We start from the raw sequence: 23,827 nt of genomic DNA on the forward strand, positions 1-23,827 counted from the left end.
CACCAGAGAACCACGCTGACATCCGGGTACAGAGAACAAAGAAAGGAGAAGCGCCCGCTATTGTCCCGGGTGACCTGTGTAACCTAGGGGGTTAGGCGGGGCCGGAAGGGGCAGGAGGCGGACTGGGATGGACGGCTGCCCGGTCCGAAGGTCACCACGGGCCCTCGAGTCCTCGGGCGGCGGTAGCTGCCCCTCGCAGACGGGGCTGGGCGCCGATGGCTTCCTGCCTGGCTGCGCGGCCGGGCGCTGTCTGGAAGGCAGCGCCGAGCGTGGGTTAAGCGATGGAACTGGAGAGGAGTGTCTCCCGGCTTCACCTGCCTCCCCTGGCTTCGGACTGGGCCCTCGGCGCTCCGGCCCCGGCCGCCGCGAAGAGCCCGGCCAGTCCTCCAGCCGGTACCACGGCTGCTGTGGACGGGCTCGAGGGCCCCGCCGGGCCCCGCACACACCGCGCAGCAGGTCCGCCCGGAGGCGGGCGTGCCGGGCCGGCCTGCCTGCCGCCTCCTCCCGTGGCGAGCACCCACTCCTGCCCTGCAGCCCGCGTCCCCACGACGGCTCTGCGGGGCTGCGAGGCCCGCGCCCGCCGCGCTCCGGCCCCGCCCCGCCCCGCGCTCCGGCCCCGCCCCCGCCGCGCCCCGGCCCCGCCCCGCGCGCGGCGCGCATGCGCGCTCAGGGCTCGCGGCCTACGTGACCCACCGCCGGGCGGCTATGGCGGCGGGCGCGGGCGGCCCCAGCCCCGCCCTCCAGGAAATGCAGACGAGGGCGGTCCGGCGGCGAGCCAACGGAGCGGGCGCCCGGCGCGGTCCCCGCTGGGCCTCCTCCGCGTGGCTCTCCATTTTCCGTCCCCGACACTCAACCAGGTCGCCGTTACCTGGCCGAGGCTGAGCGCCGGCGAGCGGGAGAACCGGCCGGGCCGCCGAGGCGGGGGACGCGGCAAGCCCCCCTCTGGTTGGCCTCGCGCGGGACCCCCTCTTTCCGCCACTCTCATTGGCCTGAGCGGAGCCACGCTGACGGGCCGTCCCGCGCCTGCGCTCTTCCTCTTGGACCGGAGGGCGGCCCTCCCTGGCTGAGCGTTCTCATTGGTCGCAGTCCGTCTTTGGAGGCGGGGCCGCACTGGGCGAAGACAACAAAGGGCGGCGGCGGCGGCGTCTCCCGTGCTCGGCTCGGCGGCGGCGTCCGGGCCTCCCGCCGGGCCCTCCAGATGAAGTGTGAGCGCTGCACGCGGAAGGTGGGCGCCGCGGACCCGAGGCGTGCGCGCGCCTCCGCCGGCGGCGTGGGGCCGGAGGCGGGGGGCCGGGACCGGGGTCCGGGGACCGGAGGCGGGGGGCCGGGGCCGGGGGCCGGAGGCGGGGGGCCGGGACCGGAGGCGGGGGCCCGGGGCCGGGACCGGAGGCGGGGGCCCGGGGCCGGGACCGGAGGCGGGGGCCCGGGGCCGGGACCGGAGGCGGAGGGCCCGGGACCGGAGGCGGAGGGCCCGGGACCGGAGGCGGGGGCCCGGGACCGGAGGCGGGGGGCCGGGACCGGAGGCGGGGGGCCGGGACCGGAGGCGGGGGGCCGGGACCGGAGGGCCGGGGCCGGGGACCGGAGGCGGGGGGCCGGAGGCGGGGGACCGGGACCGGAGGCGGGGGGCCGGGACCGGAGGCGGGGGGCCGGGACCGGAGGCGGGGGGCCGGGGCCGGGGACCGGAGGCGGGGGGCCGGGGCCGGGGACCGGGGCCGGAGGCAGGGGCCGGGGCCGGGGCCGGAGGCGCGGGCTGGGACCGGGGGGCCGGGGCTCGGCGTTGCGGGCAGCTCGGCCCGGGGCCGCGGCTCCTCCGCCAGGGAAACACGCGCGAAGTGGGGGCCGGGACGGGTCACCGGCCGCGCCGCCTGAGGGCCGCGCAGCGTCCGCCGGGCGCCCGGTCCGCGGACTCCGGGCCGGCTCTCCGGCCGTGCGGCTGGCCCTCGCTCCAGGCCGGCGCCCACCCGCGATGCCCGCCCACGGCCCACGTGTGCCTGGTCCGGATGAGTCAGATGTGCACGACGGTCGTTTCACTCCTAATTTTCAGTGAGAACGATTCAGGCGCGTGCGGGCGTGCGTGCGGGTGTGCGTCATCATCCACCTGTAAGCACAGTACTCTCATTTCTGTAGAAAAGATTCATAGACAGGAAGTTAATGGATCAAGGTATGTGTTTCTTGTGACTGAATCAGGTTAGAAATTGTTCTTTAACAATGTTCCCTTGCCTTCTCAAGGAATGTAGTAAAAGAACAAAAACTGATGACCAAGAGGAGGTGCCCATCGATGCCCCAGGTCCAGTGGAGGAGAGTGAAGAGGCAAGTACATTCCTGTTTTGTATCAACCAGTGAGGGCTGTTGTTTGTGCTGTTCAGAGGCTCAAGTCACCGTGCCCATCTTGTTCTAAGAAAGACCAAGGTAAAAGTGAAGGGCTCGGGGCTGGGGTGCAGCGCTACCTTCGCTCTCAAACACACCAGGCTCCAGGCTGAAACACTGAACAGAGGAGTGACGGCATGATACTGAAACCTCTGTTCTGTACGCCACGGGTAGGAAATTTCTAAAGTAACTTAAACGTCATGATTTTTATATTTGGCAGCACTGGAGTTTGAGCTCAAGTCGCACTTGCTAGGCTAGTGGAGTACTCAGCCATGCCTCCGGCGTGGTACTTTCACTGGTCGTTTTTAGAATAGGGTCTTGCTTCCTGCGCTGAGTGTGTCTGACTGCAGTCTCCCTGCTTTGTGCTTCCTGTTGTTGCTGGGGTCACAGCTGTGTGCCACTGCGTCCCCCTTCTCTCCTTGACCCTGCAGTCGCAGCCTCCCGTGTAGCTTATGATGTGGGTGTGTGTCACTGCACCCAGCTCTGGGTTGAGAGGAGTCTCACAAACTTTTCTGCCCAGGATGGCCTTGGAACTTCAGTCTTCCCATTATTTTTCTGTGTTCAAGACTGGGACTTGGATTTGGTATCTGGTACTTTTGCTCATTGGCTGGCACTGTAGCACCTAAGCCAGGCTTCCAACCTTAGTGTTCTTGTTCCCAACCTCCCCAGTAGATGGGATTAAAGGTGTGGGCCACTGGCGCTCAGCAAATTTCATGATTCTGTAAGCTTAGCGTTTAAATAGGTTTTTCTCCAATTCAGTTCTTTTCAAAATTTTTTTAAGTTTCTTTTTTGTTTGGGAATACTCAAGTTTGAGTTCATTTTTCACGCTTGCTAGGCAGGTGCTCTGCCCTGGGGCCATGTCCTCTTCCAGTTCCATTTTTGTTGTTTGTGTGTCACACGCTCTGAGCTGGACTTTCTGTGCCTGCCATCTCAGCTCGGGGTGCTCTACCAGTGTCCCCTGCTCACAAGAATGTGTTAGGAGGAGGTTAAGTCACTTCACCCCTTAGAAAATTCTAGAATCAATTTTTGTCAGTCATGGGACTTGAACTCAGGGCATGGGCACTGTCCCTGAGCTTTTTTGCTCAATGCTAGCGCTCTACCACTTTTGAGCCACAGTGCCATTTCCTGTTTTCTGGTGTTTAATTGGAGATGAGAGTCTCACAGACTTTCCTGTCCAGGCTGGCTTTGAACTGTAATCCTCAGATCTCAGCCTCCTGAGTAGTTAGGATTACAGGTGTGAGCCACCAGTGCTCTAGAACCAAGTTTATGTGGAGAATTGGCCCTGTGGGAAAAGCAAGAGACAGATTTTTTTCTCTTAGGTATTCCGATGTGCTGTTTAATTGACGGGCACTAGTCTGATTCTCTTGTGTGCTGGTGCTGTGTTATGGAAACTAGGACCTGGGCAGCAACAAGGCTTGAGGCAAAAACCCAGAATGCTGCTCACTAGGTGCCGGAGCTGCCGACAACGAAAGGGAGTCCTGAACTAGGGGCGAGGATGCGGAAAAATAAAGACATAAGACAAAGGATGGGGTTGGAGGTCTGCATCTCAAGACTGCAGCACCGTTTATTTTTAACTTTCCTTAGTATATACTATTAGAAGTCAAGAGGTAACATAAGGTTACAATAGTCTAGAAAAACAAGGAAAATTTTAGTAAAAACAAGACAAGGTCAACTGGTAGAAAGTTAAACTCTGTAGGTATAGCAAAGCAATCCTGGGCACCTGGTATTTTTTTAAGTAAGCCAGTTCCTTGAACGTTTCTTTAAGTGAGCACCGGGGTCAAGATGACCTTTAAACTTTACTGTCGGCTCCCAACAACTAGGCATCCAGGAACACCTGATCCCTGAGCTAGTGGAAGCCAATGCCGTGGGGCAGCTGGACCAGGGCTTCTCCATGCCTGCTGTCTGCAGCACCTTGAACAAACACCTAACCACACTGGCCATGGTGGTGCACAGGACAGAAGGGTGTTTGAGGGCTGGGAAGGTGGCTCAGTGGTAGAGTGCTTGCCTTGCATGTCTGAGGCCCTGGATTCGATTCCTGAGCATCACATAGGCAAAAAGAAAAAAGCCAGAAGTGGTGCTGTGGCTTAAGTGGTAGGGCGCTAGCCTTGAGCTGAAGAGCTGAGGGACAGCGCCCAGGCCCAGAGCAGACTTCAGGTCCCACGACCGACAAAAACAAGGGTGTTTGAGGCAGGAGGATCACACGTTTGAGGCCAGCCTGGGCTGCATAGCAACACACTGTCTCAAAAGGAAAAAGGAGCATACTACGAGGCCCTGCTCTTACCGGTGTTGTGGGGAGTGAAGTTACTCCCCTTGTGTTGCTCTGGTGAGAAAGAGGTAATACACATTTGCGACCTGAATGGGCCCCGGGCAGCGGAGAGGTGGATGTCTGTTGGAGTGAGATGCCGGGAGGAGACGGTGGGCTCGGTAAGCCTGTGAATGTGCTGGAGGCCCCTCGGGTAAGAGGAAAGGCTCAGGAGTGGAGGTGTCTGTTTTAGGCCAGACAACAGCTGCAGATGGAAGCTGGGGAGCAGAGGGATGATGGATGGAAGCCAGGGAGGGGGCAGCTCTGCTAACACGTCAGCCAGAGTGGCAGAGAGGATCCAGTCCAGCTGATGTAAAGATCCTGCTGTACATTCAGGTGGAAACCCAGAGCGGGCAGTGGTTTGGAGGGAGACCCTGAGTACTCACCACAGCCATGACCCAGTGAAGCTGCGCCCGGGCAAGGAGGGCAGCCTGGGTCACGGCATGTGGTGGGAGAGTGGACGAGGAGCTGACCATGGGACTCCTGGGTGGCAAAGGAGTGTCATTTCCTGTTCACAACATAGCTGGACCTGTCCTCAGCATTCCTCCCCAGCCGCGTGGGCCAGGTGCCAGGCCCTGTGTCCCCACCACGAGCTCAGCAGGGGCTGTTTTAGTATGAGCACCACGTCCTGATTAAACTGTTACCCTCCCTAGAGAAGCTCTCACTAATGCCAAAATGTCATTTTCTTTTACAGAAGGGGGAATTCCATAAGTTGGCTGATGCCAAGGTATATTTGAGTGACTGTCTGGCATGTGACAGCTGTATAACTCCTGAGGAAGGAGTCCAGCTTTCCCAGCAGAATGCCAAGGACTTCTTCCACGTTCTGCACCTTAATAAGGTATGGCAGCCGGAGCACTTGCTGGGCCTGGGCCTGCCGAGCCCGCAGGGAGCTGTTGCCCTTGTGGACGTAGGCATCTGCTGGGACACCGACATGCATCTCAGCCATCTCGGCCCTGCTCCCGTGTCAGAGACGACCCTGCCGTTGACGCCTTCTCTCAAGACCTTCTTCGTTAAGAACAAAATCTTCACCTGTAATCGTAACTACTTAGAGCTGAGATCTGAGGATCTCTATTCAAAGCCGGCCCGGGCAGGCAAATCTGAGCGACTCTTCTCTCCCACTCACCAGGAAAAAGCCAGAAGTCGAGGTGTGGCTCAAGCGGTAGCACGCCAGCCTTGCGCGGAAAGCTAAGGGGGAGTGGGCTTTGAGTGTGTCCCCAGTAGTGGCACCAGAAAAAAGAATACGTTTTTGTTTTTTTCGCAGACCTGGGGCTTGAATTGAGGGCCTAGGTGTTGTTCCTGATCTCTTTTTGCTCAAGGGTAGCACTGTACTACTTTGAGCCACAACACTTCTGGTTTTCTGATGGTTAATTGGAGATGAGTGTCACAGACTTTCTTGCCCTTGCCCATGGTGGCTTTGAACTATAGAAATTCTCAGACCTCAGCCTCCTGAGTAGCGAGGGTCACGGGCAGGAACCGCCGGTGCCCACTAAGAATACTGATTCTTGTATAAACTTCTCCATCTGCACAGGCCCCCTCAGGCCCTCCGCCTCACCTGGTGAGGTCAAGTGTGAGATCCTGGTGTCAGTACTCTTCTGCCACATTCTGGGTGTATTTGGGAGTAGGGATTGTGTTCTAAGGGAGTTGTTTGACTGGGACAGGGCCAAGTATACCCCAAATCACCCTCCTAAACAAAAGGTGTCACTTTTTCAGCAAGACAAGGTCAAGGGTAAAATCTTCTCATAACAGCTGCAGCTTACTCTCCTCATTGGTCGGATGTGTGTGACCTCCTCCTGCCTCTCCTTGTAGAAATGCGATGCCTCAAAGCACAGAGTGCTGGTCGTGTCTGTGTGTCCTCAGTCTCTGCCTTATTTTGCTGCAAAATTCAACCTCAGTGTCACTGATGCATCCAGAAGGCTCTGCGGCTTCCTCAAAAGTCTTGGTGAGTCACCTTTGCCAATGTGGAGAATTGTGCCCCTTTGTGCTCCAAAGTTCAGTTTTCAGGGTCTAGGAGAGATGAGGAACTTCTAGGAGCGTCTCATAGAATGTAAAATGAATCTGTCAAACAAGCCTCCAACAGGGAGCGGGCTGGTGTGCACCCCTCTGGTCATGAGCAGCTGTTTGAGTCGGGTGTGAATGCACACCAGGAGTCTCCCACCCTCCATCGTAGCCTCCGCGGCGCCACTTCTGAAATGCTTAGTGTCCGGTTTCCAGGGGACGTGCTGTGCGAAGCAGAAGGGAATGGGCATGCTTGGGTTTGGTGGGTTTGTTTTGTTTTGTTGTGTTAGGGATCAAGCCCATGGCTTCAGTTGCTAGGTAAGTGCTCTGCTGCTAAGCCACATTCCCAGCCCCATCTCGTGTCTCTTACATGAGGAACAAAAGGTGGTGATGTCAGACATGAACAGGGGAGTGGTGCTGCCCTAGATGCCAGAAGTACTTCTGCACCCACTGGTGTCAGGCTGGGCCTGCCCCAGCCCGGCCAGACGCCTGTTTACTTTGGGGTATTTTTGTGGCCCTTGAGCATCTTGATGGCATGGCAGCCAGGCAAATTCAGAAAAGGAATTAGCCAGGGCAGGGAATGGCTCCGTGGTAGAGTGCTTGCCTTGCATGCATGAGGCCCTGGGTTCGATTCCTCAGCACCACATAAGCAGAAAAAGCCAGAAGTGGCGCTGTGGCTCAATCATAGAGCACTAGCCTTGACCTGAAGAGCTGAGGGACAGTGCCCAGGCCCAGAGTTCAAGCCCCACAACCAGACCAAAAAATAATAATAAAATAAAAGGCTTTTTTTGGAGAGGGAGAATTTTTAAAAGTATATAATTGAATAAAGAATGCATAACCATAAGGAAACTAATTTCTTATTACGGTAACACTTCAGGATTTGCGTGTGTCTGTGTTTGCCAGTTCTAGGGCTTGAATTTAGAGCCTGGGCGCTGTCCCAAGTTTCATTGTGCCCAAGGCTAGCGCTCTACCACTTGACCCACAGCACCACTTTCAGCTATTTCTGAGTTTTTCATTTGAACATAAGAGTCTCATAAAGGGGCTGGGAATGTGACTTAGTGGTAGAGTACTTGCCTAGCAGGCATGAAGCCCTCGGTTTGATTCCTCAGTACCATACAAACAGAAAAGGCTGGAAGTGGTGCTGTGGCTCAAGTGGTAGAGTGCTAGCCTTGAGCTGAAGAGCTTAGGGACAGCGCGCAGGCCCTGAATTCAAGCCCAGAACTGTCAGAGAGAGAGGGAGAGAGGGAAGGTAGGGGGAATGAGGTGTGATTTTGTACTTGTGGTGAGAATCCTGCTGCCCTTTCCTGCAGGGGTGCACTATGTATTTGACACAGCGATAGCTGCAGATTTCAGCATCTTGGAGAGTCAGAAGGAATTTGTGCGTCGATACCGTCAGCACAGCAAGGAGCGGCGAGCACTGCCCATGCTGACCTCTGCCTGTCCTGGTAAGTCCAGGCTGCTGCCATGCTGACCTCCGCCCAGTCCGCCGGGCTGAGACGCGGGGCAGGTGTGCGTCCTGGGTGAGGCTGGAGGCCCGTGAGCCTGTCCCTCCAGACCTGCTGTGTGGGTGTGGTGTTACTTGTGTGTGCCTGTACTGGGGCTTCCGTTCCAGGCTCGGACTGGGTATCCTGGGCAACCTGACAACTGAGTGGTATTTTTTGTTTTGATTTCCTTCCTTCCTTCCTTTCCTCTCTTCACTCCTGCTCCTCTAGTACTTATGTTTGAAGTAGGTAGGGGCTGTGCAGCTGAGCCCCATCTAGCCCATTATTCACTGATTCCTCTGAGATAAGGGTGCACTTGGAAAGTGATCCCCACCTCGTGTAGGATTCCCGTCATTGTTGGGATGACAGGTGTGTGCCATTGTGCTCGGCTATGGGCTTAAAAGGGGTCTTGTCAACTTTTCTGCCAAGGCATATCTCTGCCTCCCTGTGTCTGCCTTTCACCATGCCTAGCCTGGCTGTGGCGCGTGGGTGCCAGGGCTGGGGTCCAGGGCTTGCACACCACCACGGCAGTACACCCTGCCTTTCACCATGCCTAGCCTGGCTGTGGCGCGTGGGTGCCAGGGCTGGGGTCCAGGGCTTGCACACCACCACGGCAGTACACCCTGCCTTTCACCATGCCTAGCCTGGCTGTGGCGTGGGGGTGCCAGGGCTGGGGTCCAGGGCTTGCACAGCATCACGGCAGTACACCCTGCCTTTCACCATGCCTAGCCTGGCTGTGGCGTGGGGGTGCCAGGGCTGGAGTCCAGGGCTTGCACAGCATCACGGCAGTACACCCTGCCTTTCACCATGCCTAGCCTGGCTGTGGCGCGTGGGTGCCAGGGCTGGGGTCCAGGGCTTGCACACCATCACGGCAGTACACCCTGCCTTTCACCATGCCTAGCCTGGCTGTGGCGTGGGGGTGCCAGGGCTGGAGTCCAGGGCTTGCACACCATCATGGCAGTACACCCTCACCTTCATCCCTTAGGTGTATTTGTAATTCTGAAGTTTCAGAGACATACTATTTTTAGTGAAAATGAAGATTTTTAGAATGGTGTGATGGCTCACACCTGTAATCCCAGCTACTTAGGAGGCAGAGATACGAAGTTTGAGGCAACTTCAGACAGAAAGTTACCAAGATCCCATCTCAACAAACAAGCTGGGTTTGGATAGGAAGACTGCACTTAGGCCAGCCTAAGCAAGAAGTGAGGCCCGCTCTAACATAGAATCTGAAATAGCTCAGATGGTACAGCATTCGCCTCACAGGTGCAAAGCCCTGATTTTAAACACTGCTACCACCAATGTAACAACTAATAAATACATTTTCTCATCAAAGGACGATGTAGTTCAGACATCCAAATAGTTATGGGTAATATCGTAGACATTTTAATTCTGAAAAAATGGAAGGCTGGGTATTGAGAAATTTTTGACACACAGGGAAGAAGGAAGAAATTACTAAATTGGCAGAGGGCATGAGGTACCAGCATCCAACCTAATTTCTGCATTCTTGCCCTAAAAAGTGAGCCGACCTCCAGCAGGTTGGCAGAGTTGGTAAGTGTAGCTGCTGCCTTTCCCGGCCTGAGCCAGGCCAACAACCCCCCAGCTGGTCTGGTGGATTTCACACGGACCCCTGTCTGCTGCCTGGATGCTCAAGGGAGGTGACCTCCTGCCAGGGCCTGCAGGACACCTTGGCCACGGCCTCAGCTGTTGAGGAGGCTGGTCATGGTGGGGACAGTACCCTTGCAGGCTTCTGACGAGATCTGGAGAGTGTGGCCCCAGGATGGCAGGCTCAGGAGCTCCAGGGCCAGATGCCACTGAGGCAGGAGGGAGCGGTGAGACCGGTCTCACAGTTTGCTCTCTTTGCAGGCTGGGTCCGATATGCTGAGCGGGTGCTCGGCCACCCTGTCACCCCACACCTGTGCACTGCCAAGTCCCCCCAGCAGGTCATGGGCTCCCTGGTGAAGGACTACTTTGCCAGGCAGAAGGTAAGGGAAATCTTCAGAGGGCTGTGCAGGGGCTGGGAGGAGATGACCGTCAGTACCAGAGTGAACGCCAGGCAGTTGTGGCTTCAGAACCAGAGCCTGTCGGGCCTTTCACACCAACAGCCGTCCCTGTTTTTGTCATACACTTCCCTTCTCTTCAGTGGAAAGCACTGCTCATCTTGCTAAGGGGGGGCCTGAGTCTCACCCACAGATGCTGTTCACTCACTTATGGCACATGGAGGTCTAGGATGGACAGGCCACAGGCTGTGATGCTCAAGGAACCAAATCTTTCCTCTGTCCTGATGTTTCCCTCAAACTAGGGAACCCCATGACCTCCTTAAAATCCTGCCACAGGCCGGGTGCCGGTAGCTCATGCCTGTCATCCTAGCTTCTCAGGAGGCTGAAATCTGAGGATCATGGTTCAAAGCCAGCCCAGGCAGGAAAGTCTGTGAGACTCTTATCTCCAATAAACCACCAGAAAACCGGAAATGACCCTGTGGCTCAAGCAGTAGAGCGTTCGCCTTGAGCTGAAGAGCTGAGGGACAATGCCTAAGCCCAGAGTTCAAGCCCCATGACCGACAAAAAAAAAAAAAAAGATCCTGCCAACAGTGTGTGCGTGCACTCATGCTGGTCCTGGGACTTGAACTCAGAGCCTTCTGCTCTTGCCTGGCTTTTTCTCTCAAGGCTATGGCTCTACCACTTGAGCCACAGCTTTCTGGTGGCTAAAGATAAGATTCTCATGGACTTTCCTGCTCAGGCTGGCTTGAACCTCAGATCTCAGATCTCAGACTCCTGAGTCGCTAGGGTCCTAGGGTTAGGTATTGAGTCTTCTGTGTCTGGCTTCTACCACGATCTGGGTCCTATCTTCCACATCGCAGACAGATCTGGGTTGGGGCTCCTGAGTGTACCTGCCTCACCCCTCTGCTGTCCTGCACTCTTGAGCAAGCAGTCTTTAGGTCCAAGTGAGGACCTGGTCAGCTGTGGTGGCGGCACCCTGGCCTTCCTCCAGGGTAACAGAACAGAGCCAGGGCCAGCTGGACCAATGCCACCCATGCCTGTGTCACGTGGAGGATGTTTCCTCTCTGCTTTGCCTCCTGCCTTCCCTATGACCTGTTGGTGAGGGCTCACGTTTCCCGAGTCTCCTCACGACTACTCATCCACCCTCCTCTGGCCGCTGTCCACAGCTCTGGGTCCTCTCACTGGTGCTGCTTGGGGACAGCTGAGCCTTTGAGCCCTGGCTTCCAGCCGCTGCTTGCTTAACTTCCTGGCAGAGTTGTAATGGAGGCAGGTAGCCTCTGTGCTCTGCCCCGTCCCTGCTGGGACCTTTCTACCCAGGGCTCACTTTACAGGTCACTGGCTATGGCCCGTCCCCATCCCTGCTCAGCTCTGGATCCCTGCTCCTCATGGCTAGGCCCTAGCAAAGGGGTCCGTGGAGCAGTGCCACTCAGGCAGCCTCCCGGCACCTGTGGGTGAGCCAAGAGACACCTACACTTCCCTTACCGGCATGCCCACATGCCACATACACACACACACACACACACACACACACACACACACCTCTGTCCTCAACTACTGTGTCTTGTGTGTGAGTTTAGGAGGAAAAAGGCTCTGTGCTGCTGTTTCTCCGGGGTGTCTTGGGCACACATGGGACCTGCAGATTCTGTGGGCAAATCCAGCCCACACAGCCGAACACGTGCTGTGTAGAAACTGAAGTGTGTGTGGAGTGGGATCACCCACAGAGCTCACCACCCTAGCCAGGGCCAGGAGCGGGGGGCTCTGCCATTGCTGTACCCTCATACCGGTGGTGCTCTGCCATCATGGCCTGCCCCCCCCCCCCCCCACCCAGGGCTAAGCTCAGTGCTCTCCTCTGCAGAACCTGCCTCCAGAGAAGATTTTCCACGTTGTCGTGGCCCCTTGCTATGACAAGAAGCTGGAGGCTCTTGGAGACGGCTTCTCCGCGGATTTGCATGATGCCCGTGGCACTGACTGTGTGCTGACATCAGGTGAGAGGCGGCAGGGTCTCTGGGAGCCAGTGTCCATGAGGACCAGGGGCTCTGCATGGCCAGATGGCTGAGAGTCCCAGCGGCTTCATGGTGAAAGGGAGGAGAAGGAGGAGGGTGGTGCTGAGTCCTGTTCACCCCTCTGTCTTTCTCCAGTTAGTCAAGGGTCTGGGAGGGCCACTGGGCTGGGCGGCACGGCCTGCAGTCTCAGGTTACATCCAACATGGCACTTGCCCGTATGTGATCACCACAGGCAGTCACAAGCCAACCAGACCCGCACCACCACTGAGATTTTTGCGTTCAGAGTAAAGTGGAAAGGCATCTGTTTCAGTGACATGGCTCTTGGCCACCGTGTGCTCAGTGCTGTTGGGAATGGAACCATCCCCCGAGTCACAGAGCCATCCAGCAGAAAGCGTGTTCGCCACTAGCGGGGCTGGGTAATGTCCAGGCAGGTCTGCTGGGATCAGACCAGAGTCCTGGGCCTCAGTGTTCAGGCCCACAGAACATCAGGCGGCAGCTGCATTTCAAGGTGGCCTGGGAGGGCAGGAGTTCCTTTGATGGGTGATTTCACCTGAGACTCCACGGTGAGGGAGCCTGTGGCTGGGACTCCAGCCAGCTGTGCTCCACCGTGGGCCACTTGGCGAGAGACCACAGCCCCTCAGGACTCCGTCCTCCACTCCTGCGTGGGGCCAGGCTGGCTGTTTCTGCAGATAAAGTAAGAGCAGCCTGCCGGCGTTGTGCTGCCTCCTCGCTGCGCTCAGTTACCCCGCCACGTCCTGCGGTTGCTCACGGCTTTCTTTCTCCCAGGGATTTTTCTCAGGACCCCACCCCCCATGCAGGGAAAGGTAGAGCAAGCACAAAGCATGCACTGGGGAGACTGAGGCAGAGCGATTGAGTTCAAGACCCCCCCGGGCTACATAGAAAAAGATCCTATGTCAGAAAATGGAAGGGCAACAAAAAGAAGAAAACGTAGAAAATGTTTCCAGTTCTTGGTATATATGTCTCATAAATGTAGTGATGTAGTTTAAATAACACGCACAAAATCTCACTTGAGAGACAATGTGGGTTGTTTGCTAAGTTCCTCCGTTCAAATGCCAAGAGGGGTTTTAGTGCTTTTTGTCTTAGTGTACGCTGCCCACTGTGTGTGGTGATTGTACACAGCGTCTTCTAGGGGAGGAAGCACTGTGTTCCGCTGGCATGGGCTGGCTGTCTTCCAGGTGTCTCACGCTTCTCGTTTTTTCTTCAGGTGAAGTTGCTCAGATCATGGAGCAAAGTGGCCTGCCAGTGAGGGATGCGGCTGTGGACACCCTGTAAGTGGCTTCCTCCAGTGGGTAGGGCTGCCTGGCTGCTGAGGAGACGCATCCCTCCACAGCTGTCTCCCGGGAAACCTTGTCAGCAGGGCTTCCCCTACGCTGCCTGCCCTGGGCTCCAGCCCGTGGGATAGGGCCTCGTTCATGCACCCCAGGGTCACCTGTCCCCTGTTCCTAGCACGTGGGCATCTCCCTTAAGCACAGTTGCTGGACCCCAATGCCCAGCAAGGATGATGGGTACAGAGGCCACCTGTATGTCCTAAGCGGTGATCTGAGTACTATGTTGGTGTGTGCCCTTTTTATGGGGGTGAGAATGGCACTTACAGAATGTCTGCAGCTTGAGGGCCTGCTGGGAGTCTGTGCTCATCAGGCCCAGCCTGCCGCCCAGAGCAGAGGACACAGCATGTCACAAGAGGAGACACACTTCAGTAAGAATGTGATCCTCAAAGCTTCAGTGTCTATACAGAATGTAATAGCCAGGCACCTCCTAGCTTCTCAGGAGGCTGAGATCTGAGGATCACAGTTCGAAGTCAGCCTGGGCAGGAAAATCCATGAGACTCTTATCTCCAATTAACCACTAGAAAACTGGAAGAGGAGCTGTGGCTCAAGTGGCAGAGCACTAGCCTTGAGCCAAAAAGCTCAGGGAGGGGCTGGGAAGGTGGCTCAGTGGTAGAGCGCTTGCCTAGAGTGCATGAAGCCCTGGGTTCCATTCCTCAGCACCACATACGCAGAAATGGCTGGAAGTGGCACTGTGGCTCAAGTGGTAGAGTGCTAGCCTTGAGCAAAACAAGCTCAAGGACAGCACCCAGACCCTGAGTTCAAACCACAGGACTGGCAAAAAAGAAAAAAATGCTCAGGGACAGCACCCAGATCCTGAATTCAAGCCCCCATGACTGATTAAAATGTTGTGGATCCTGGCACCCTCAGAGCCCGATGGGTATTAACGAAGGACTTGTCTTCTTTGTCTGATGAGGTTGGGAGACGGGAAGGAGGCAGTGGTACGGCGCCATGATGGAGCAGGCTCAGATGGGCATCTGGCCCATGTCTTCAGACATGCCGCCAAGGAGCTGTTTGGGGAGCACGTGGAGGAGATCGCCTACCGCGCACTGAGGTGTGTCCTGGCACCACAGCCGGCCCGCCTGTGCGCGGTGCTGCCCGCCTGTGCGCGGTGCTGCCCGCCTGTGCGCGGTGCTGCCCGCCTGTGCGCGGTGCTGCCCGGTGGGCTGGAGCACCGAGGTGCGGCCTGGGCACCACAGCCGGCCAGCCTGTGCGCGGTGCTGCCCGCCTGTGCGCGGTGCTGCCAGATGGGCTGGAGCACCGAGGTGCGGCCTGGGCACCACAGCCGGCCCGCCTGTGCGCGGTGCTGCCCGCCTGTGCGCGGTGCTGCCCGCCTGTGCGTGGTGCTGCCCGGTGGGCTGGAGCACCGAGGTGCGGCCTGGGCACCACAGCCGGCCCGCCTGTGCGCGGTGCTGCCCGGTGGCTGGTGCTGGCAGGGTCCGAGTGTGGCATGTCAGCTCACAGGAGCACCTGCTGTCCCAGCAGTGCGGGTGTTGGCTCTGTTAAACTACTGAGTTTAGGTCACACGCCCATAATCCCAGCACTCAGGAGGTAGACATAGGAGGATGTCTAGTTTGAAGCCACGCTGGGCTACATAGTAAGACTCTATCCCAAAAAGAAGAAACAAACTAACAAAAAAGGGGCACTGGTGGCTCACACGTGTAATCCTAGCTACTTATGATGCCAGATCTGAGACATTGCAGCCAGCCTGGGCAGAAAAATCTCCTTGAGACTCCTATCTCCGATAAGCCATTCTGAAAAAGCTAGAAGTGGTGCTTGGCTCAAATGGTACAGGGCAACCTTGAGCACAAAGAGGCTCAGGAACAGTGCACGGGCCCTGAATTCAAGCCCCAGGACCGACCAAAAAAAAAAGGAAAAATAGATTCTGGTGGCTCACACTTGTAACCCTATCTACTCAAGAGTCTGAGATCTGAGGATCATGCTTCAAAGCCAGCCTGGGCAGGAAAGACATGAAAGTCTATGAGATGCTTATCTCCAATTCACCACTAAAAAACCACAGAAGTGGAACTGTGGCTCAAGTGGTAGAGCATCAGCTTTCAGCACTAAAGCTCAGGGACAGTGCCCCGAGTTCAAGCCCCAGGACCAACACACACACACACACACACACACACACACACACACACACACCACCACCACCAATAAACCAGCAAGTGATCTGCAGGTCAACAACCGAGAATCACCTCTCAAACCTATCGTACCTTTGTAGAAACAAAGACTTCCTTGAAGTCACCCTGGAGAAGAGTGGCGAGGTCGTACTGCGCTTTGCTGCAGCATATGGCTTCCGGAACATCCAAAACATCATCCTGAAGCTCAAGAAGGACAAGTTCCCATACCACTTTGTGGAAGTCCTCGCGTGTCCCAGAGGTGAGCCACAGTCGCTGCAGAGCCCGCCCTGCGTGATGAGTGACGGCTGGGCTTGGTCCTAGACAGTGCATGGGTGAAGCTCCTCAGCCCTCGGGTCGGCCCCCAGTGTGGAGTCCTCACTCTGAGGCTCAGCCGGTGCTAGCTGTATTAGAGGTGGTGGCAGGAAGGGCAGCGATGTGGCCTGTGCTCTAGGTAGTCCTCCCCCTGCTGCTGGGAAGGCTGGACCTTCCTAGTGCAGTCATGCTGACAGGGAAGGGCCAGAGCCAGTGCTACGGGGGCCACTGGTCCGTGCTGGTCTACTCCAACTGGAGCAGGCTGGAAACTTCACTCCTGGTGGCAGGAGCTGATTTGGGGCCAGGGTGAGTGGTGTGTTTCTGTTGTGAGATGCTCGGGCATCAGGTAGCAGCCAGCCACATTGTGCAATCTCAGGGACACGCAGGGCACCTTGGGGAGTGCACACGGCACCAGCTGACCTGGTCCTGCAACCAGAAGGCCTTGTAGAGGGGATGGGGAAGCCGCCCGTGCGGAGCAGAGGAGCAGGGGGGGGAGCAGTACGGGGGCGAGGGCAGCTCAGGAGGGCAGAGTCCTCCTATCTCCAGCACCCCACATCCTGTACTCTACAAGCCTGTGTAGGGCTGGAATCTAAGAAAGAGGGCAGGATGCTCACAGGGAAGGAGGACACCCAACCTTCAACGAGGGGAGACTGGCTCATCCTGGAGGGGAGCGTGGGGACAGGTAGGAGCGGCCCATGGGCAGTCGGCGGTCCAGGGTCTTCAGGTTTGGGTAAATCCCGAGAGGTCGGGAATCTAGATTTCCAGGCAGAGCCCCTCCCAGTTCTAAAAGGTTTGTGCTTGCTTGTTGAGGTTTGGGGCAAAGCCAATTCATGGGTGAAGTAAATAGAACCCTGAGGCTGACACCCATCTGGGCCTGCCTCTGCCCGAGGCTGTCGCTCCTCGCCTGCCCCAGTCTGCTTCACTCACCTCTGAGATGGAGCTTCATTGAGACCAATTGTGTCTTTCAGGGTGCTTGAACGGTAGGGGCCAAGCACAGACTGAGGACGGACATGCAGACAAGGGTCTGCTTCGGCAGATGGAGGGCATCTACTGTGACATCCCCGTGTGGGCCCCGGAGAGCAGTGCGCACGTGCAGGAGCTGTACCAGGAGTGGCTGGAGGGCACCGACTCTCCCCGAGCCCAGGAGGTGCTGCACACCACCCACCAGAGCCTGGAGCCCTGCGCAGACACCCTGGATATGAAGTGGTGACCACCGGGGGGATGGCCAGGCCCGCTCCAGTGTGGACTTGCTGGCCACTCTGGTGTTCAGAGTTCCTCGTGGTGCTATCTTTGTAGTGCGTGTGGGAGTAGAGTGTTGGCACTGGGACTGGGAAGTGCCCTTTCATCCTACAATTGTGAGTGAGCAGAGACCGACCATTGTCTTTTAGGTTTAAAAAGGCCCAGAAAAGTTCCTGGAAGAGTTGTGCCCTAGTTGAGACTCGGTGCCTCAGACAGTTGCTCGAAAAGCGGAAGGCACGGCACGGCACGGCACAGCACGGCAGGGCACAGCACGGCAGGGCAGGGCTGGGCTGCTGCCCTGTGGACACCTGCTGGCCCTGGGAGTGCTGAGCGGGTACACAGGCCCAGCTTTCCTGCTTGGTTTGGCTCTTACTTTCCCTGTACTTTTTCTTCCCCACGGTCCTGGGGCTTGAACTCAGGGCCTGGGCGCTGTCCCTGAGCTTCTTTTGCTCAAGGCTAGCACTCCACCACTTGAGCCACAGCACTGCTTCTGGCTTTTTCTGTGTCTGTGGTACTGAGGAATGGAACCTGGGGCTTCATGCATGCTAGGCAAGCGCTCTACCCCTGAGCTACAGTCCCAGCCCCCCTGTACACTTTTGAACTTCAGCCACCAAGGGCAGCAGGTCCCGCCATGCTGACTTTGCTTGGCTGGCACGTGGCCACATTGGAGACTGCATTCTGCTCCAACGGAGAGGCCACCAACAAGACATCACAGGTGGGGCGCTTGCCTACCATGCAGGCCCCAGTTCGACAGCCGTCACTCACGCGAGAGGAAGTGTGGGGGCGGGGTGAGGAGGCAGCCCAGCTGCACTGCTGGTGCCAGCCTGCCCTAGGAAGCTGCAGAAGTGTCCAGCCCCACACAGGGCACCACTCTGAGGGACTGCAGGCCTGGGGTGGTTTCATAAAGCATTTAACTTTGACCCTATGCACTACGACCTCTACCCTTCGGTGTTGTGAGCTTGGCGGTAGGTCACCTTCACCTTCCTCTGTGTTGCATTGTACCTGTGACCCTGTCTAGGTGCACAACTGCTTATGGGGTGTTAAGCTACGTTTGTCATTTGTGTTTCATTTGTCTCTGTTAGTCTATGCCGTTGAGTGCCCATCCCCACAGTAACTGATTGTGGAATAATGTGTGCATGGAGGGTCTCAGTCCTCCCTGCCATCCTGCCTCCCTCGAGCCCTTCCTGGGCTGGAGAGGGGTGTCCACCTTCCAGAGGACACTCGAGAGAGGGAGGCCATCTAATGTGACGCTGAGGGCCGGGTGTCAGGGTGGGAGGTGCAAGAATCGTTTACAGCTGGCCTGGGTTTCAGCCCACGTACTGCTGCAGGAGTATGAACAGGGCTTGTCTTTTCCTCTTCTAAACCCACACAGTAGCCAGCAGTCACCATTAGACTCATGTGGGCTCTCCTGGTGGATGTGGCTCATCCCAGCGTGACCATGTCCAAGAACGTACACCCTGCATCTCAAGAAAACTCTGCTTTTTGGTGTTTGTAGTCTGGCTGAGAGTCCAGTTCCTCAGTTCCGTGCTTACCCTGGCTGGCAGCAGTGACTGATCTATGCAGTGACTGCTGTCCATGCTACACCTTCCTTGACTTCGCCAGAGTGGAGTGAGCTTACCACAGTTGCCCACGATGCTGGTGAATGAGGGCGGCATCACCTACGGGAACTGGAGCCCCGTCCACTCGGCCACCACCTGGGCCCAACTGTACTTCCACACGGCATGGATGGAAAGGCTGAGGCTTCACAAGGCGTCGGGTTTGGGAACTGGCACATGCTTGGAATTCTAGCACTTGTCAGATCTCAAGTTCAAGGACAGCCTGGACTACTCAGGAAGAGCCTGTCTCACGCACACACGGGTTGGCACTGTGACACTTGTGCTGTAGGTTTGCCTGCCGCGGCTGCAGGTCCTCAGTGCCATCGCCGTGCTGCTGCCTGTGTGCCAGCTCCCTTGTCTACAGGAAAGCAGCATTAGGATTCGACAGGTCTTGGATTCATGGTCAGAAGAGGAGGGAAGGAGAAGAGGGGGTGCTGGAGGATGGGACAGGACCTCGGCAAGGTGAGCCTAGTAACAGGCATGTGGGTGGGGATAACTGCACGCCCCCCTCCCCCCCAGGAGAGCAAAAGGACTACGGCTGGGCAAAGTGCGCCTGACTCACGCTCAGACCCAGTTCTGAGTACAGCGTGCCGACCAGGAGCCTGCGGCTGCATTTCCTGGGCAGAAGCCATCATCTCAGGAAATAGTCCTGGTTCCACAACACTTAGTCTGGGATGTCTGGCGTCTACAGCCACTGCGTTTCCATCAGGCAGCCTTGCTGGCTAGCCAGTGAAGACAGCTGTCAGGACTGAGGCTGCTGCTCTCCCCCAGGTTCTTTGCAGGGATACTGGAGTTTGAACTCAAGGGCCTGGCCTTTCTAAGCAAGTACTCTAGTGCCTGAGCCACACACCCTGTCCCTCAACTTTCAGAGAATCATAAACTGAGCATGGTGGTACACAACCATAATCCCAGGACTTGGGAAGCTGAGGCTGGAAGATCACAAGTTTGAGGCCAGGCTGGGCTATGTAGACTCAAAAAATAAACATACCAAGAAAAAAATCCCCAAATTCTTTTTGCTGCTGAAAGTAGTCATGGAAGTCGGGGGCTGGTGGCTCAGGCCTGTAATCCTAGCTACTTGGGAGAATTTCGGTACAAAGCCAACAGGAGCAGTCAAGTCCGTGAGACTTTTCTGGGGCGGGAGCTGAACTCAGGACCTGGCTGCTGTCCCTGAGCTCTTTTATTCTAGGCTAGCGCTCGATTACTTTGACAGCACCACTTCTGGTTTTCTGGTGGTTAGAGATAAGAGTCTCATGGACTTTCCTGCCCAGGCTGGCTTTGAACCGTGATCCTCAGATCCCAGCCTCCTGCGTCCAAGACCACCCAAAGCAAAAAAACTAACAACCTGCATAGCCCCACGTCCCATCTCTGTGGTGGCTGGATTTCAGGAAGGAACAAACACAACATTTCTTCCATCAGATGAAAATGTGAGGAGTCCTGGTTGGGGGCAGTCATAGCTAAAGTGCCCTTTTTAAATGTTTTGCAGTGCTGAGAACAGAACCCAGGGTTTGCCTGTGCTATGCATGTGCTCCACCACTTCTTCCTGGTGGGCATGAAGTTTTTTCTTGCCTGCCAGGTATGGGATCCAGGGTCTTGAGCACGCTCAGCCTGTGATCTGCCACGAGCTGCCCCGGCCCCTCTAAGTACTCCTAGGATCAGCTCTCGGGGAAGCTGTGAGTGGTGAGCCACAGATCCTCCGCACGCACCAGCACATCGGTGTCCTGAGGCTGGACAGCAACTGAGTGAGCACCCCAACCGGCCCACTGCACTCCCTGACTGCAGCACCTGGCGCATGCAGGTGGCCTCAGGTGAATGCTGAGGCTGGGCCCGGGCCTGGGCCTGGATGGAGCAAAGCCTGCCATCAGTGATGTCTGCAGTTGACATACCAGCCGAGAACACCAGGCTGAAATGCCTGAACCTTGCTCACAGGGATCCAAAATGGATCTTGTGTGGGCCAGGGGAGCCTCTGAGCAGGGCATCTCCACGTCTGTGCGCACAGGTCCAAAGACCAAGACTGAGGACTGCGCCAGGGAGTGCCTTAGAGGAGACTCCCCACAACTTCAGAGAAGGTCCCTATAGTAAAGTCTGAATCAGGCAGGTCCCTGGACCTGTTCCCAGTTCCTCACCAAATCCACCCTGGCTCGTTGCAAGCACAGGGGGCTAGGATCCCCCCACTGCCAAGAAAAATGCAGCAGCGTTTACCAAGGTGACTGTCAGGGTGGGGCGGTGGGAGTCAGGCCATACAGTAACTGCAGGGTGGGCCTCTCCTTTTCCTGAACTGACTGCATCTCAGAACACCTCCAGGTGTGGTCTACACTCTGACTTCTGTCACCCCCGCCAGAGGCAGGCAGGACCGACGACGTGGCATCTTCTGATGAGCCGAGCACCTAAGCAGTAGATGGAGCGCGAGACCCCAGCTCAATTCCAGCACTGCACTAGGCGGCAGGGAGGGAGACAGTCCTGTTTGGGAATCTGTGGCCAGTCCTCAGACCTCTCCAGCAACCTACCTAGCCCATGTATCCAGCCCCAGCCCAGTACCCTGGTCCCAGCACTCGGTAGTGGGGGGGGGGGGGGGGGGGGGAGGGAACTCTGACCATATGGTGACCTGGGAGCTGCCGTGTGTAAGTCGGTATCACGTTACAAAGGAGGGATAGCCTTGAGGCTGGGGGGCAGAGGCTGAGCAGGCCATGGACTTGGTCCTGTGGGCACAGCACAGGACACAGGGAGCCCGTCCTATACTCAGTGGAGGCCCGGCTCCCATTACCTGCCTTCTCGGCGTCTGACAGGAGCACGTCTTTGACTCTGAAAACACCAATGACAGGAATCTTTGCTTTGACTGGTTATTATAAAGAATGTCCAGCCGGGTGCTGGTGGCTCACACCTGTAATCCTAGCTACTCAGCAGGCTGAGATCTGAGGATTGCAGTTCAGTGCTCAGGCCCAGAGTTCAAGCCCCATGACTGACAAAAAGAGTCCAGTATCACTGTTAGGGGGGCTGGGAAGATGGCTCAGTGGTAGAGCGCTTGCCTTGCATGCCTGAGGCCCTGGGTTCTATTCCTCAGCACCACATAAGCAAAAAGAAAAGAGCCGGAAGTGGCGCTGTGGCTCAAGTGGTAGAGCGCTAGCCTTGAGCTGAAGAGCTGAGGGACAGCGCCCAGGCCCAGAGTTCAGGCCCCACGACTGGACCCAAAAAAAAATGAGTCCAGTATCACTGTTAGGAAAACAGGAGATGCCAACACACGCACACGCACTCACACGCGAGTGGCTGTGGTAGAGACCAGCTCTGGCATGGACCCTCCTCTTCATGGCTCATGGAAATGTGGAATAGTGCAGCCATTTGGGAATACAGTCAGCAGGTTCCTAACATTTCTCCAAGGAGCCCTGGTTTTCTTAGCGCAAGTCTGCGTGTGGTATGTTCAGTTACTAGGCTGCTGTCATTTCTAGGCTCTTTCCAGGGAGACAGTACCAGGAAGGACCTGTGTGCTAACCTGTGTAAACTAGCCTCGACTCAACATTCCTGTGCTCCCCTCTGTCCACATCCACAGGGTAGAGCCCACACATCCTCAGCTCTTGCTCTGCTGCAGTTTCTCTGGGGAATCTTCCCTTGCATATCTGTAACTTGCTCTCCATCACAAGAAGTCTCTGCCACTATTTAAAAATGTGGCATCTGTCTTTTTACTCATTTGCTAGAAGCAGGACCTGTTTTCTCACCTTTCTATTTCCTGCATTTAGCAATGCCTTCTGTGAATGTATCTCTCTTTACATTGGATTTAAACTGAACAGAGGTTTGCTTGCTCACTTGTTTATACGGTACTAGGGATGGACCCATGGTGTCTTCTAGGCTAGCAACACACTCTACCACTCAAATGTATTCTCTATTTTTATGCAGCACTGGGATCAAACCAAGTCCTTGCTCACACTACACCTGACCTGCCCAGGTCTGGCTTTGTCCAGTGAATTGGTAATAAGAGTGTTGAGATTAAGATCACAATCTTATGGCTCAAAATGGTAGAGCACTAGCTTTGAGCAAGAGTTGAGGGTGCTGGGTGCTGGTGGCTCACACCGTAATCCTAGCTCTCAGGAGGTGGAGATCTGAGGATGTTTCTTAGACAGCCTAGGCAGAAATGTCCCTGTGAGATTCTGATCCCCAATTAATCACTCAAAAACCGTAAGTGGTGCAGTGGCTCAAGTGGTAGAGTACTCATATGAGGCACAAAGAGCTCAGGGACAGAGCCGTGCCCTGAGTTCAAGCCCTGCAACCAACAAACCCACAAAAACACAATAAAAACACACTAGAAAAAAAACCACAATCATTCTCTTCAGATGTGCAGGTCTGTCTTTTTCTTTTTTTGGGGGTTGTGAGGCTTGAACTCCGGGTCTGGGCGCTGTCCCTCAGCTCTTCAGCTCAAGGCTAGCGTTCTACCACTTGACCCACAGCGCCATTTCCATTTTTATTCTTCTGGTGGTTACATTGGAGATAAGTCTCAGGGACTTTCCTGCCTGGGCTTGCTTTGAACTGATCCTCAGATCTCAGCCTCCTGAGTAGGATTATAGGAGTGAGCCATGGCGCCCGCTAGGTCTGATTTTCTTGCATATGGTAGTCACTCAACTTTGATGACAGCATGTGAAAAGTAGTCACCTCATATATGTTACCAGCATACAACTCCAAACAAGTCAAGACATTTCTCACAGTGAAACTTACGACGCTGGACTGGACACTACAGACAGAGCCCTAGCCTTCCTCCAAGCGCACAGCGCCTGAGAGCTAACTCAGGAAACCCACTCTTGCGTGTCTCCACAGCATCTGAGAAACATTTCTCACTGTCCTTTCCTTTGACGGCTTGTGCTGGGTGTCTGTGGGGTACTCCATACCTGCCATGGAGCCTTGGGCTGGGTGTTCCTGGGGTGCTCTGTACCTGCTGTAAGGACTGTGCTGGGTGTTCCTGGGCGTGTGCTGGGTGTCTGTGGGTACCTCCCATGGAGCCTTGTGTTAGGTGTTCCTGGGGTGCTCTGAACCTGCTGTGAGGGCTGTGCTGGGTGTTCCTGGGTGTGTGCTGGGTGTCTGTGG

At 56.3% G+C, this 23,827-nt stretch overlaps 1 protein-coding gene across 1 annotated transcript; it reads left to right on the forward strand.

Moving 5' to 3' along the window:
* Positions 1–778: 778 nt before the first annotated feature.
* Positions 779–17,636, forward strand: Narf (nuclear prelamin A recognition factor). Its single transcript, XM_042696571.1, has 11 exons — positions 779–1,225; positions 2,230–2,310; positions 5,364–5,507; positions 6,476–6,608; positions 7,975–8,109; positions 10,009–10,127; positions 11,998–12,127; positions 13,371–13,434; positions 14,408–14,545; positions 15,719–15,876; positions 16,898–17,636. The coding sequence occupies exons 1-11, from the start codon at positions 1,199–1,201 to the stop codon at positions 17,137–17,139; spliced, it is 1,371 nt and encodes a 456-aa protein (XP_042552505.1). The 5' UTR covers positions 779–1,198; the 3' UTR covers positions 17,140–17,636.
* The last annotated feature ends 6,191 nt before the right edge of the window (positions 17,637–23,827 follow it).

Source organism: Dipodomys spectabilis, unplaced genomic scaffold (assembly GCF_019054845.1).
Source record: "Dipodomys spectabilis isolate Male_0828 unplaced genomic scaffold, ASM1905484v1 ptg000208l, whole genome shotgun sequence".
NCBI lineage: Eukaryota > Metazoa > Chordata > Mammalia > Rodentia > Heteromyidae > Dipodomys > Dipodomys spectabilis.

Bases quoted from the DNA above. Each gene is read 5' to 3' on its own strand.
- Narf (XM_042696571.1), top strand. From the start codon at position 1,199: ATGAAGTGTGAGCGCTGCACGCGGAAG. The intron at 5,508-6,475 runs GTATGGCAGCCG...CTCTCCTTGTAG, and splicing joins ACGTTCTGCACCTTAATAAG to AAATGCGATGCCTCAAAGCA. The intron at 14,546-15,718 runs GTGTGTCCTGGC...GTACCTTTGTAG, and splicing joins ATCGCCTACCGCGCACTGAG to AAACAAAGACTTCCTTGAAG.